Source organism: Mustelus asterias, chromosome 11, assembly GCF_964213995.1.
Source record: "Mustelus asterias chromosome 11, sMusAst1.hap1.1, whole genome shotgun sequence".
NCBI lineage: Eukaryota > Metazoa > Chordata > Chondrichthyes > Carcharhiniformes > Triakidae > Mustelus > Mustelus asterias.
In genome coordinates this window covers 81,296,408-81,309,106 of record NC_135811.1, presented here as the reverse complement: position 1 = coordinate 81,309,106, position 12,699 = coordinate 81,296,408, and the positions used below count along the sequence as shown (strand labels likewise).

The 12,699-nt window shown below is 40.6% G+C and overlaps 1 protein-coding gene across 5 annotated transcripts in view; it reads left to right on the top strand.

The window, feature by feature from the left end:
• The window catches only part of eftud2 (elongation factor Tu GTP binding domain containing 2), a 133,356-nt gene that overhangs the window by 90,972 nt on the left and 29,685 nt on the right, over positions 1-12,699 (top strand). For all 5 annotated transcript variants that reach the window (XM_078223846.1, XM_078223844.1, XM_078223845.1 and 2 more), the window contains 9 exons: positions 250-409; positions 1,759-1,837; positions 2,723-2,798; positions 3,062-3,127; positions 4,058-4,093; positions 4,184-4,274; positions 7,579-7,661; positions 8,780-8,946; positions 12,007-12,131. In XM_078223846.1, coding sequence (XP_078079972.1) covers positions 250-409; positions 1,759-1,837; positions 2,723-2,798; positions 3,062-3,127; positions 4,058-4,093; positions 4,184-4,274; positions 7,579-7,661; positions 8,780-8,946; positions 12,007-12,131 — 883 coding nt within the window. The remainder of the gene's footprint in view (positions 1-249; positions 410-1,758; positions 1,838-2,722; positions 2,799-3,061; positions 3,128-4,057; positions 4,094-4,183; positions 4,275-7,578; positions 7,662-8,779; positions 8,947-12,006; positions 12,132-12,699) is intronic.

Genomic DNA, 12,699 nt, shown 5'->3' with positions numbered 1-12,699 from the left:
ACAACCTAGCTCCACCTCTTCCCCTCCCCTTAATCTCAAGCAACCAAGCCACTTGGTGAACAGAATTCAGAACAGGCTGCATGAAACCCTTTTATTCCTTCACCTTCCCCTAAATAAAAGAGACCGTTCTGAGCCACAACATTCTTACAAACCTCATATTTGTAATAATACAATGGAGTAAGGAAATATTTCAAAGTATCAATGTTCAGAGAATTGTTTTAAAAATGCTTTTATATTTGACTGCATTAGGAGGATGATGATGATGAAGAAGCTGGAGATCAGGATGATGATCATGTTGGAATGGAGGTGGTGTTGCACGAGGATAAGAAATATTACCCCACAGCAGAGGAAGTGTATGGGCCTGAGGTCGAGACAATTGTCCAAGAGGAAGATACTCAGCCACTTACTGGTAAAGTGAAATAATTGAAATAATGAAAATGAAATCATGTGATATGCAGGAAGTTTTGGTTATGGTCCTCTAAATTCCACCGCGTTACACTTAATTTTAATTGTTCTCCAGCTGATTCTTCCCTCCCTACTTCTGTTCTTTTAGGGTTTCTAGTTTGCTTTCCAAAAATTCCTTTTCAATCTTTAATTTTTACTTTATTTTGTCAATTTAAACATAAAGGCAAACCACTTTCCCATGAAAAGTAGACATAATCTGGGCTTTAAGTGTCTTGAAATGCATAACCTTAAAAATGCATAACAAATGTAGGTTGCTTAAATTGTGCTGACCATAAGTCCAAAGATGTGCGGGTTAGGTTGATTGGCCAGATTAAAAATTGCCCCTTGGAATCCTAAAATGCGTAGGTTAGAGGGATTAGCGGGTAAATATGTGGGGGTAGGGCCTGGGTGGGATTGTGGTTGGTGCAGACTCGATGGGCCGAATGGCCTCCTTCTGCACTGTAGGGTTTCTATGATTTCTATGATAAATTTGACCACAGTTTACATGCAATATGTTGATGTTCACAATTCTTTGGTTAATGTTTTGCTTAACCAATAACATTTCAGTAGGAAACAGTTGACCGTAGCACTAAATGTCAATTTCTTTTTAAAAAAGTGAATAAATTTTAATATAAAATAATGAATGCCTGACTCTTATAAATAGTTCTTGCAGATGGATGAAGGGTGGCAATTTCTGGGCATTTCACTGGAACTGGAATTTAATATTTACTATAGTTCCACTAACCAGATTAACCACCCACCATCTGAGTTTGCTCTATGTCAATAATTGCACAGACTATTCATATTCACAGACTTGCTGCAGCATTTAGCATTTGTTGACATTTAAAATATTTTAATAAATTAGTAGCAATGATTTTATAAAACTGTTCATTCCTTAGTCTTGCAGGTGAAGAAACAGTAATAAAATGATCCACTAAATATTGCATGGGAGGGAAATTCCCTCAATCTTGTATGTGAAGCAACAATAATAATTTGATCTACTAACGTATTACACACATGGAAGTTATAAGGTAGTTCATCAGGTTACGTTATAGGTTAGCTGGAGAAGCAACATAATGGTAATCATCCACAAGGGAGGTGTTTGAGAATACTTTGGATTAACTTAAACTGAAGCAAATATACTATCATCTTTGATTGTATCACTCTTATTCCCATGACATGGATTCATATAAAATATTTCAAAGTAAAATTATTAATCGGTCTGTTTAGGCAGATACTTAGTGACTTTGCTGATTGAAGTACATTTATTGATGCTTGTTGCTGTTTTTGTAATCAAAGTTTTTCAACTTTCAGAACCTATCATTAAACCTGTCAAGAAAAAGAAGTTTACTTTGATGGAACAGGAGTTACCAGAAACAGTATATGATATGGAGTAAGTGAATAGTTACGTAGTACCCTAGAAAGTGATTTTAAAACTAATAGAGTGCCAGCATTGAGTACTCTTGGGTTAGGTTTAATGCAGTTTCAGGCAGAATATTTGTCTGTTGTGCCTTAATAGTATCTCTTAAATCTAGCCCTGAAAATACCCGTGCTGTAGGACTGAAGTTTTCCACCAACCATCACGGCCTCTTCAACCAATATTGCCACTTTAATGTTTATTTCTTAGTGTCAAAAGTAGGCTTATGTTAACACTGCAAAGAAGTTGCTGTGAAAATTCCGTAGTCGCCACACCCCGGTGCCTATTCGGGTACACTGAGGGAAAATTTAGCATGGCCATGGCACCTAACCAGCACGTCTTTTGGACCGTGGGAGGAAACCGGAGCTCCCGGAGGAAACCCACGCAGACACGGGGGAGGGAATGTGCAGACAGTGACCCAAACCAGAAATCGAATGCGGGTCCCTGGGTAATCACTGTGCCGCCCTGATTTGGGGATAATTGAGTGTTATACTCACATGCCCGTTGGAAATTACAATACGTATTCATAAACCTATTCAATCTTGTAACTGGCACATTATAACTGCATTTAAGCTCAGGGTCATTGAGGTGAAAGGTGCCCAGTCCACTGAAAATGGTTTCTGGTTAACTGTGAGCAAGTCTTTTTATTCCCTGTGGGCAAGTCCTTGGAACATAAACCACTGATGATATGCGAACCAAATATTGTTTTGATTCAAAGCAAGTTGCGGTCACCTTTCTGAAATGTACCTATGATATGATTGAATATGCTTTTGGCAGTCAATTCCATGTTTAATTATCCCTAAAGTGAAAGTATAAACACTACTTGCACGATTTGTGTCTCATGTTTTTAAAAAATCTCAGATTCCTTGCAGATTTGATGGACAATTCTGAGCTGATTCGGAACATTACCCTCTGTGGGCATTTGCATCATGGGAAGGTATGTAACAGATATGTGAAGGTATTGTGTCAATTGCAGAGTATGGTTTGAACTTTAATTGCATTGGAGGATTAAAAATCCACAACTGCAAAGTGTTATTTATTTGGTTTTTTATGATTGTTGCTGGCCCATGAAATTCTACTTTAGTAATGTACTCAGAGTAAATGTGGAATTTGTTACTTTGGTTGTAATGTAAAATAAATTAACAAAATGAACATTGTACGTGAAATGTCATCAACATTTTACACTTGTTCTTCTTTCAGACAAATTTTGTTGACTGCTTAATTGAACAGACTCACCCAGAGATTCGTAAAAAGGATGACAGAGATGTAAGTACTTTAGCAACTATTTCGTTAAAATTGCACCTTTATCTGGAAAACTTCATTGGTAATTGTATCAGTCCTGACTGTATTTGCACCAATTTTCTTACTCAGCAAATAAGCAATATTATTTAGTGCTTTTTAGCTCTTCAAAACCTGAACTTACATTTGACTTAAATATTAAGAACAACTAAACCAAAATTATAGGATTTAGTTAAAGTTCAACATTTGTTTTATTGGTCAGTTGTTGGCTACTTGCTCCTCTGGTTCCGTTTGGAATCATACTTTCTTCTGCCTAATTTTACTGACATTGATGCAACTTTTTTAAAAAACTGGTTCAAAATGAGTATTAATGCATTGGTGGCTTGACATGTTAAAGATCTATTTTGATGTATCAAATTTCTTGATTTGTCTCAGTCTCAGATTATTCATCAAGGACAGACTAACCCCGAGGCCGGATATTTCCTATGTTGTTAGGCATGTCAAATTCAAACTCCATCCCAAAAGGCTTAGATGAAAATAATGCTTGCCCAGAGAACTGGCACCAATTGTTGAATGTGCTGATTGAGAAAATGGTGGGAGGACAGCAAATCAATGCTGCAGCATAATGTGGAGAGAATTTAAGCACAGTGCAGATATGTCAATAGCTTTAGAGAACAGTGGGCCGACTGAAGAGTTAGGAGAATGGAATAGTGTCAAACGCATAGAAATCTTAATATATTTGTTAGGGATTGTGAAAGAATTTATAGCAAACTCCCCTGAATATTGAGGCTCCGATGTAACTTGTATTTTGTGTCACCAAACTATTGCATCACCAGGAGCATTACCCAAAAGAACATGAGAAATAAGAGCAGGAATAGGCCATTTCGCCCTTTTAATTCTGTTTCACCATTCATTAAGGTCATGGGTGATCTTAAGTTGTATTTTGTTTGATTACAGCTCCGCTACACTGACATACTTTTTACGGAACAGGAGGTGAGCTGAAAACTGCAGCTTTTTATTTTAACTAATTTAATGGAACTTTTTGACATTCTCTTGGATAATTTCTGTAATTATTTTTTCCAGAGAGGAGTAGGTATAAAGAGTACACCAGTCACAATGGTCCTTCCAGATTCCAAGGGCAAATCCTATCTCTTCAACATCATAGATACTCCAGGTGTGTGCTATGAATTCATCTCAAATGTTTAGTAGATTGTTACACCACAGGCTATGTTGCTCAGCTCATGAGGTGATGCGGGTAGCAAATAGTTTTCATAGAGCAATTTTCTTGAATCAAAGGGCCCGATTTTACCAAAACTTGGTAAAGTTGGGCGTCGGGCCTATACCGCGATCTGCACCCGATTCCGAGCAGATCGCGGCTTTACCGACACCTGATTCGGGCGCAGGTCCGGCCCGTGCCCGAATCGGGCGGCCCGATGATTTAAATGCATTTGCATGCATTTAAATCGACTTAATGAACTACGCACCCAACTCTACCGCCAAATCCCACTTTACCGCCATCTGGCCCGTTCCACATCCGTGCTGTAAGCGACCTGCAAAATAAAAGTCTGAAGTCGTCGCTGAGCTTCCGAAAAGCGGGGTCAGAGCCTCCAACGGCTCTCTGACCCAGGTCATCATCTGGCTGGGGGGCGGTGGGTGGTCGGGAGGGGGGGAGGCCACAGCCATCTCTCCCACTCTCTTGCCCCTGCAGGGAAGAGTAATCTGTGGCTGGTAGTGTACCAGTGATGGTGTATCCCTTTACAGGCCCAGCTTGGTCCTTCTCCAGTGTCTCCTCTTGGAGTTGTACTGATCTTGTAGCCGGTTTTCATGCGGATCCACTGTGGAATCGGCCGGTTCTGCTTCATCTTCTTAGCGAGGAATCGCTTCATCCTGAAGGTTTTGTGGGATGGCATGGCCGCACGTCCACTCCGGGAGGAGGGATCGGCTGCAGATTGGCAGTGGCCACCCCCGACCAGAGGATGACCGTCAAAGAGCCGCTCTCTCCGCTTTCTGCATGCGCAGTTCAGAGCTCCGATCGGTCTGCCAGTGCTAAGCCCCACCCACAGCACAAACCGGACTGGAGCCGGCAAAACACGTATGGGCGCGCTGGAAAGAGGATTCCAGGCTCGGATCTATTTGACGCCCAAATTCGGCACTTGGACTCAAAATGGTAAAATCAGGCCCAAAGTGTCAAAATTCCCAGTAATGATTTTGATTCATCCATGGTGTGAAAAACACACAAAAGAATATGGTAGAAACTACAAGGATACCAGGTACCTCAGACGCGTTCCAATATCTTAGTTGAAAATGAAAAAATGGAGACTCTCCTGGATAGCCACTAAGTATGATTTCAGTCCAATTATTCAAGAGCATAAGTACTAGGAGCAGGAGTAGGCCACCTGGCCCCTCGAGCCTGCTCCGCCATTCAGTAAGATCATGGCTGATCTTTTTGTGGACTCAGTTCCGCTTACCCGTCCACTCACCATAACTCTTAATTCCTTTACTGTTCAAAAATCTATATCTTTGCCTTAAAAACATTCAACTATATAGACTCAACTGCTTCACTGGGCAGGGAATTCCAACAGATTCACAACCCTTTGGGTGAAGAAGTTCTCCTCAACTCCGTCCTAAATCTGCTCTCCCTTATTTTGAGGCCATGCCCCCTAGTTCTGGTTTCCCCGCCAGTGGAAACAACCTCTCTGCTTCTATCTTATATAGTACCTTCATAATTCTATATGTTTCTATAAGATCCCACCACCCTCATTCTTCTAAATTCCAACAAGTATAGTCCCAGTCTACTCTGTCTCTCCTCATAAGCCAATCCTTTCAACTCTGGAGTCAACCTAGTGAATCTCCTCTGCACCTCCTCCAGTGCTAGTATGTCCTTCCTCAAGCAAGGAGACCAAAACTGTATACATTACTCCAGGTGTGGCCTCACCAGCACTTTACACAGCTGCAACATAACCTCCCTGTTTTTAAACTCCATTCCTTTAGCAATGAAGGACAAAATTCCATTTGCTTTCTTAATTACCTGCTACACCTGCCAACCAACATTTTGTGAGTCATGCAGGGATATGGGCCAAATGCAGGCAAATGGGGGTATGCTTTTTGGTCGGCATAGACCAGTTTGGGCCGAAGGGCCTGTCCCCGTGCTGTACATTCTATGATTCTACGACACCCAAGTCTCTGCACAGCAGCATGCTGCAATTTTTTACCATTTAAATAATAGTCAATTTTGCTGTTATTCCTACCAAAATGGATGACCTCACATTTACCAACATTTTACTCCATCTCCTAAACCCTTGCCCACTCACTTAAGCTATCCATATCCCTTTGCAGACTTTCAGTATCCTCTGCACACTTTGCTCTACCACTCATCTTAGTGTCATCTGTGAACTTTGACACACTACATTTGGGCCCCAACTCCAAGTCATCTATGTATATTGTAAACAATTGCAGTCCCAACACTGATCCCTGAGGCACACCACTAGCCGCTGATCGCCAACCAGAAAAATACCTATTTATCACCACTCCTTGCTTTCTGTTAGTTAACCAATCCTCTGTCCATGCTAATGCATTACCCGTAACACCGTGCACCTTTATCTTATGCAGCAGCCTTTTGTACGGCACCTTGTCAAATACCTTCTCAAAATCCAGATACACCACATCCACCAGTTCCTAGTTGTCCACTGCATTCGTAATGTCCTCTAAAGAATTCCACTAAATTAGTTAAATGTGACCTGTCTTTCATGAACCTGTGCTGTGTCTTCCCAATGGGACAATTTCTATCCAGATGTCTCGCTGTTTTCCTTGATGATAGATTCAAGCATTTATATTTCTTGTATCCCTAAGTTTAACAAAATCCAACAATTAGTTAGGGCAGTTAGACATAGTTTATCCAATGAGCTGTAAACAATTTTGATATTATTTGTTCAGGCCTATCTGTTGGACAAATAACAGCATCAGATGCTAGGATTACCACAAATTCATTCAATTTAGTTTCACCTGATATTTTAAAATAAAAATGATGCCATTTCATTGATATGTCTTCACCTTTGAGATGAAACTCTTGACTGGCTAGGGTTCTTTCCAATAGCTGTTTAAATAGAACTGGTGCAACTAATTTAAATGAATCAAGTTACAATGATCATAGATTTGAGAGTTTTCTTTTATGATTTATGCTCAAGACTGTTATCGTGCTAAAGGACTGTTATCAGCCCATCTACTAAAAACAGCAAATGCTAGAAATATCTATTAGGTCAGGTAGCGTCTGTGGAGAAACCATCAGTTATTGGGAGAATTTTCCTGTCCCGCCCGCCATGGGAATTGTAGTGGGCGGGGGGACTGACCATGCAAAGGTCCGTAGACCTCTGGCGGGATTTTCCGGTTTTGGGGCAAGCCCGGCCAGAAAATCTTGCCCATAGTTTCAAGTCGATGACCTTCCATTGACGGCTTTTATATTTTTGTTTCTTTCTATTCAGGACATGTAAATTTCTCTGACGAGGTCACAGCCGGTTTCCGGATCTCTGATGGTATGGTACTGTTCATCGATGCAGCAGAGGGGGTGAGTTAGTTCAGCTCAGAATAGGAGACCTAAAAGAAAATTAATTCTTTTCAATGTACATCAGTCCTAAGATGATTTCCAGCGGTTAGCACTGCTGCCTCACAGCATCAGGGAACCCAGATTTGATTCCAACCTTGACTTACTGTCTGTGTGGAGTTTGCACATTCTCCCCGTGGCTGCATGGGTTTCTGATTTCCTCCTATAATCCACAGATGTGGAGGGTTAGGTGGGATTGCCCATGCTAAATTGTCCCATAACGTCCCAAAATGTGTAGGTTAGATGGATTAACCGTTGTAAATGTGTGGGGTTATGGTGATAGGGTCTGAGTAAGCCGTTCTGTCAGAGAGTCGGTACAGTCTTGTTGGGCCAAATCTCCTCCTTTTGCACTGTAGGGGTTTTATGATTCCAGGTTCTGGGTATCGAAATGTGTGAGTCAAATTCTGTTTTTAAAAACATTGTTCAAATCTATCTCGTATGGAGTGAAAATCATCTTTTGGATATCAGCCTTTCTGCAAAATGAATTTCTTGCAGATTTGGTTCATTTTGTTCAGGTGGCTTGAATAAAATAAATCCTAAATTTGGCAGTAAATTAACAATCTCCCTGTAGAAGATGTGAAAGATATTATCTAAAGACATTCTTTAAATGACATTAAACGGTTATCTGATGTGAGGAATAAACATTTTCAGCTTGGACAGTCGAGAGACCTCTTTTGAGATTGATAAGATCCATTGTAGACGAAATGGGAGGGTCATGTAAAGGAAGGTTTATTTTTCATCTGACCCTATACCAGTGGTTCCCAAAGGGTGCGGCGAGCCACACTGGGTGCGGTGAGAGAGAATGTCCCATGATCATATTATAAAGTAGTTGTGTTCTATGTTATGAATCAAGCACTGTATTTCTTATCAATAAAAAAATTCGGTGTGGCGTGAGCAAATTTTTATGTGAATGGCTGCAGAAAATTAGAAAACCAAATGACACACTTGATTGCAAAAACATTACTTGAGTTTATGTCGAAGAAACTTTTCAGAAGCTTTGTAACAAGGTTTTCGCTATTATATTTCTGGCTTTAAAATGTTCCTTCAATGTATATAATATGGGTTTTTTTTGGAACCTGCAGGTGATGCTGAACACAGAGAGATTGATTAAACATGCGGTACAGGAAAAGCTAGCTGTTACTGTTTGTATTAATAAAATAGACAGGCTCATTTTGGAACTAAAGCTGCCTCCGACTGATGCATATTACAAGCTGCGTCACATTGTGGATGAAGTCAATGGATTGCTTAGGTAGGCTGTCATTTCTCTGTTTTGAAAATACATTTCAAATAATAAAATAGTGATGTTCTTTCTGCATCACCATGAGGAATATTTTTGTTATCTATTAAAGGTCTTTGCAGTTTTAACCTAATCCAGTTTTTTCTGGACTTTGATCAGATTTAATCCATTAGTATATGCGTGAATTGGAAAAAATATCTGAGCTAATTAAACATAAACCAGATTGAACTGCCTCAAAAGATGTCTAAAATTCTACATAATGAGATTACAGTTCAATTTTACGCTATCCATATTTTATAAAATAAGTAGAATAAAGGAACTGTTGTTTTGCTTTTATGGCACAATATTAGCAAATTTGAACACGCATGAATTATTTCAATTTTTTTTAAAGAGTCCTGCTTCAGTACACATTTTTTCATCAGTGGCAGGACAAGGTAATCAGCCATGGACATCCCCACAGACATTAATACTCTCTTGACCTTGCCATCTTGCATGACCTCGCCATTCCCATAATCTCCATCACAAGTAAGGTTACGTCTGATTTCTTCCTTTCATCACTGTCCACTCACATCCTGGCGCGGAGAGGCAGCACAGCGCCAGGGACCTGGATTCAGTTCTGGCCTTAGGTGACCCCCTGTGTGAGTTTACATGTTGCCCCTGTATCTGCGTGGGTTTCCTCCGGGTGTTCCGGTTTCCTTCCTCAGTCCAAAGATGTACAGGTTAGATCAATTGGCCATGTTAAATTGCCCCTTAGTGTCCCAAAATGTGTAAATTATGAGGATTAAAGGGGTTAAATACGTGGGATTAGGGGGATAGGGTCTGGTTGGGATGCTCTGTTGGCGAGTTGATGCAGACTGTAGGGATTTTATGATTCTACCCCTTTCCCCTCCAAATGCTACTTTATTCTGTATCAGCCCCTGGGGGGAGAAAATCTCAATGCATTTCCAACTGCATTTTCAAAATTTCAACTGTCTCTCACCCTGGCCATTCCCTCAGTATGCATCCCATCGCTGCTCCCTTAAGTATAAGGGATACATTCGACTGGACTAGTTTAACCATTCACTGTCTGAGTCACATATAGTACTATTAGGCCCTGTTCTTGTTTGTGAAAACTGCCTACTGCCCCAGGACCATCCTGAAATGCAAAGGTAACTACTAGCTTCTACAACTGCAAACCCGATTCTTAAACCTCTCTCCCTGTCTGGTCCACCTTCACTTCCAAAGCAAGTGTGAGGAGTCCATGCATTTCTTTTTCACAAAGGTTGATCCCATCCCATCGGCTGTTTCTTCCCTTTTAGAACAGTCTAGGACAATAGGTCATAATTGTAGAGTAAGAGGGGGGAGGTTCAAGACAGATAAGGAGAAACTTTCTCACAGAGGATTGTGAATCTATGGAACTCACTGCCCCATGGTGGCAGTGGATGCAGAATCAATCAATGGATTCAAAAAATAAATAGGTAAATATTTGATCAAAAGTGGGATAAAGGGCTATGGGGAAAAGGCAAAGAAGTGGCGTTAGGATGAGATGGAGATCAGCGATGATATAGAATGGCGGAATGGGCCCAAAGGGCTAAATTGCCTACCCTTGCTCCTAATTCCTATGTTCCTATGTTGTTCTACCATGCCCCTCTCTGCCACTAGTCTGCCTGACCAAACACCCTCTAAGGCTGCCTTGTCCTATCCCTGAACGTGGATCTTTCTCTTTATATCCTATCCTGCTTCTCTCTCTGAGCTCATCTTGTCCTTCAAATCTGGCGTCATCACTCCACTCTCTAAAACCTCTTGACCTTCCTTCCATGCAGACCCTGCCCCAGTCTCCTTTTCTCTCCAAAACCTTGGAACATGTTGTGACTTCCCAAATTCATGCCCATTTGCTGTGGAACTCCATGCTTTAATCACTCCTGTAACATTTCTGTCCCCGCCACAGTGCCAGAACAGCTAATGTCGCTCACAATGCCATCTGATGTGACAGTGACAAAGACAAACTCCCACATTCTGATCTCTTTAAAGTTAAGATCATCGAAATCTCTGCTGCCCATGTCTTGATTTATACCAAGTCCTGTTCACCCACTAATTCCGTGCTCACTGATCTACATTAGCTTCCAGTTAAGCAGCACCTCAATTTTTTTTTAAAAAATCATCCTTTTCTTCAAATCCCTGTATGGCCTCACCTTTCCATTTCTCTGAAATCTCCTTCAGCCCCACAGCTTTTTAAGATATCTACCCCTGAGCATCCTGATTTCCATCGCTTGGAATTCACCACCTTAACCCTTTTACCTCCCTTCCTTCCATCAAGAAACTCTTAAAATTTGCCCTGATATCTCCTTATGTAGAGCAGGCATATCCTGCTTTATAATGCCCTAAGAAGAATCTTCGAACATTTTATTACTATATGCTAAAGCTGCTAATAAATGTGTTTTTGTTTTGTATTTATTCATGGGATAATGGGATCATGCCTCCCCCTTTGAGCTGTTGGCCAAACTGCTGCTGAAATCTTTTGCCACCTTCAAGATGGCATTTCAATTGGTATCTTTGCCAAGAACCAATGAGATATCCTCCTCTGCCTTTTCACCCTTTCAACTTTAACTAGATTTCTTGTGCATTTGACTGCTAAGCAGGATTGAATTTCCAAAACACACTGTTTTCACTTTAAAAGTAAATTAATGTTGTTTTCCATTCGTTGGGCCGTGACTTGGCATCTGCAGTTCGCTCCATGCTCTGTTTCTGACCTTGGTTCAAAAGGCAAAGCATTTTGCACAAGTAAAAAGAAAATTAAAGGATGTGCAACTTTGTTTCATCAATGCATGTCCGAGCAACTAGCTGAAGAGAAACACATTCAGAGACCTGAATTAGGTTTTCTTCTTTTTTGTTTGAACCAGAGAATGGTACATAGTGCAAAAGAATCATAGAATCAAAGAAATTATGGTTTAGAAAGAGTAAATTTGTCTGTTGCTGCTCCTGGCTTTCAGCTGGAGCTGCCAACACTAATCTCACTTGTCTACCTTTATAGAATCTTGAGCAGAATAAAAAATCATACAACCGTTGTTTAAACATTTTTTTTTCTCTCTCTAGTGTCTATTCAACAGATGAAAACCTGATTGTTTCCCCTCTGTTGGGTAATGTTTGCTTTGCCAGTTCTCAGTACAGTATTTGCTTCACCCTGGGATCCTTTGCCAAGATTTATGCCGATACATATGGTGAGCATTAGTTATAATTCGAGATGGTAGGAAAACATTTGGCGCTTTTAACCTACTTCCTTTGTAATACTGATCTATACATGGCAGTCATGTTTTGTTTGTTTAGCGAAAGTTGGAAGAACTGGGGGATGTGTAAGTGTACCTAGATGAAGTGCAAGGAATGTTAATGCTAAGTTTGGAATATATGAGTTGTTTGAAGCTAGTTCACACAGGCAATCAAAAAGACTGATCCAATGAAGATCTTCAGGAGTGACCTAGAATATGAAAATGTGGAAGGACTCCTGAAGTTACGCATAGCAAAGACCAGAACATGTATGGAAAATTGTGTTCCATTTTGGGAATTTAACCTTGAGAAAAATATACTGACCTCGGAAGGCATCTAGCAGCCATTCATCGGGATTTATACAGGAGATAAAGAGCTTTACCTATGATGATCAGTTGGGCAATATGTTCCCCTGAGATGAGGATCATAGAATCCTACAGTGCAGAAAGGAGACCATTCAACCCATCGAGTCTGCACTGACCACAATCCTACCCAGGCCCTATCCCCATACCCCATGCATTTACC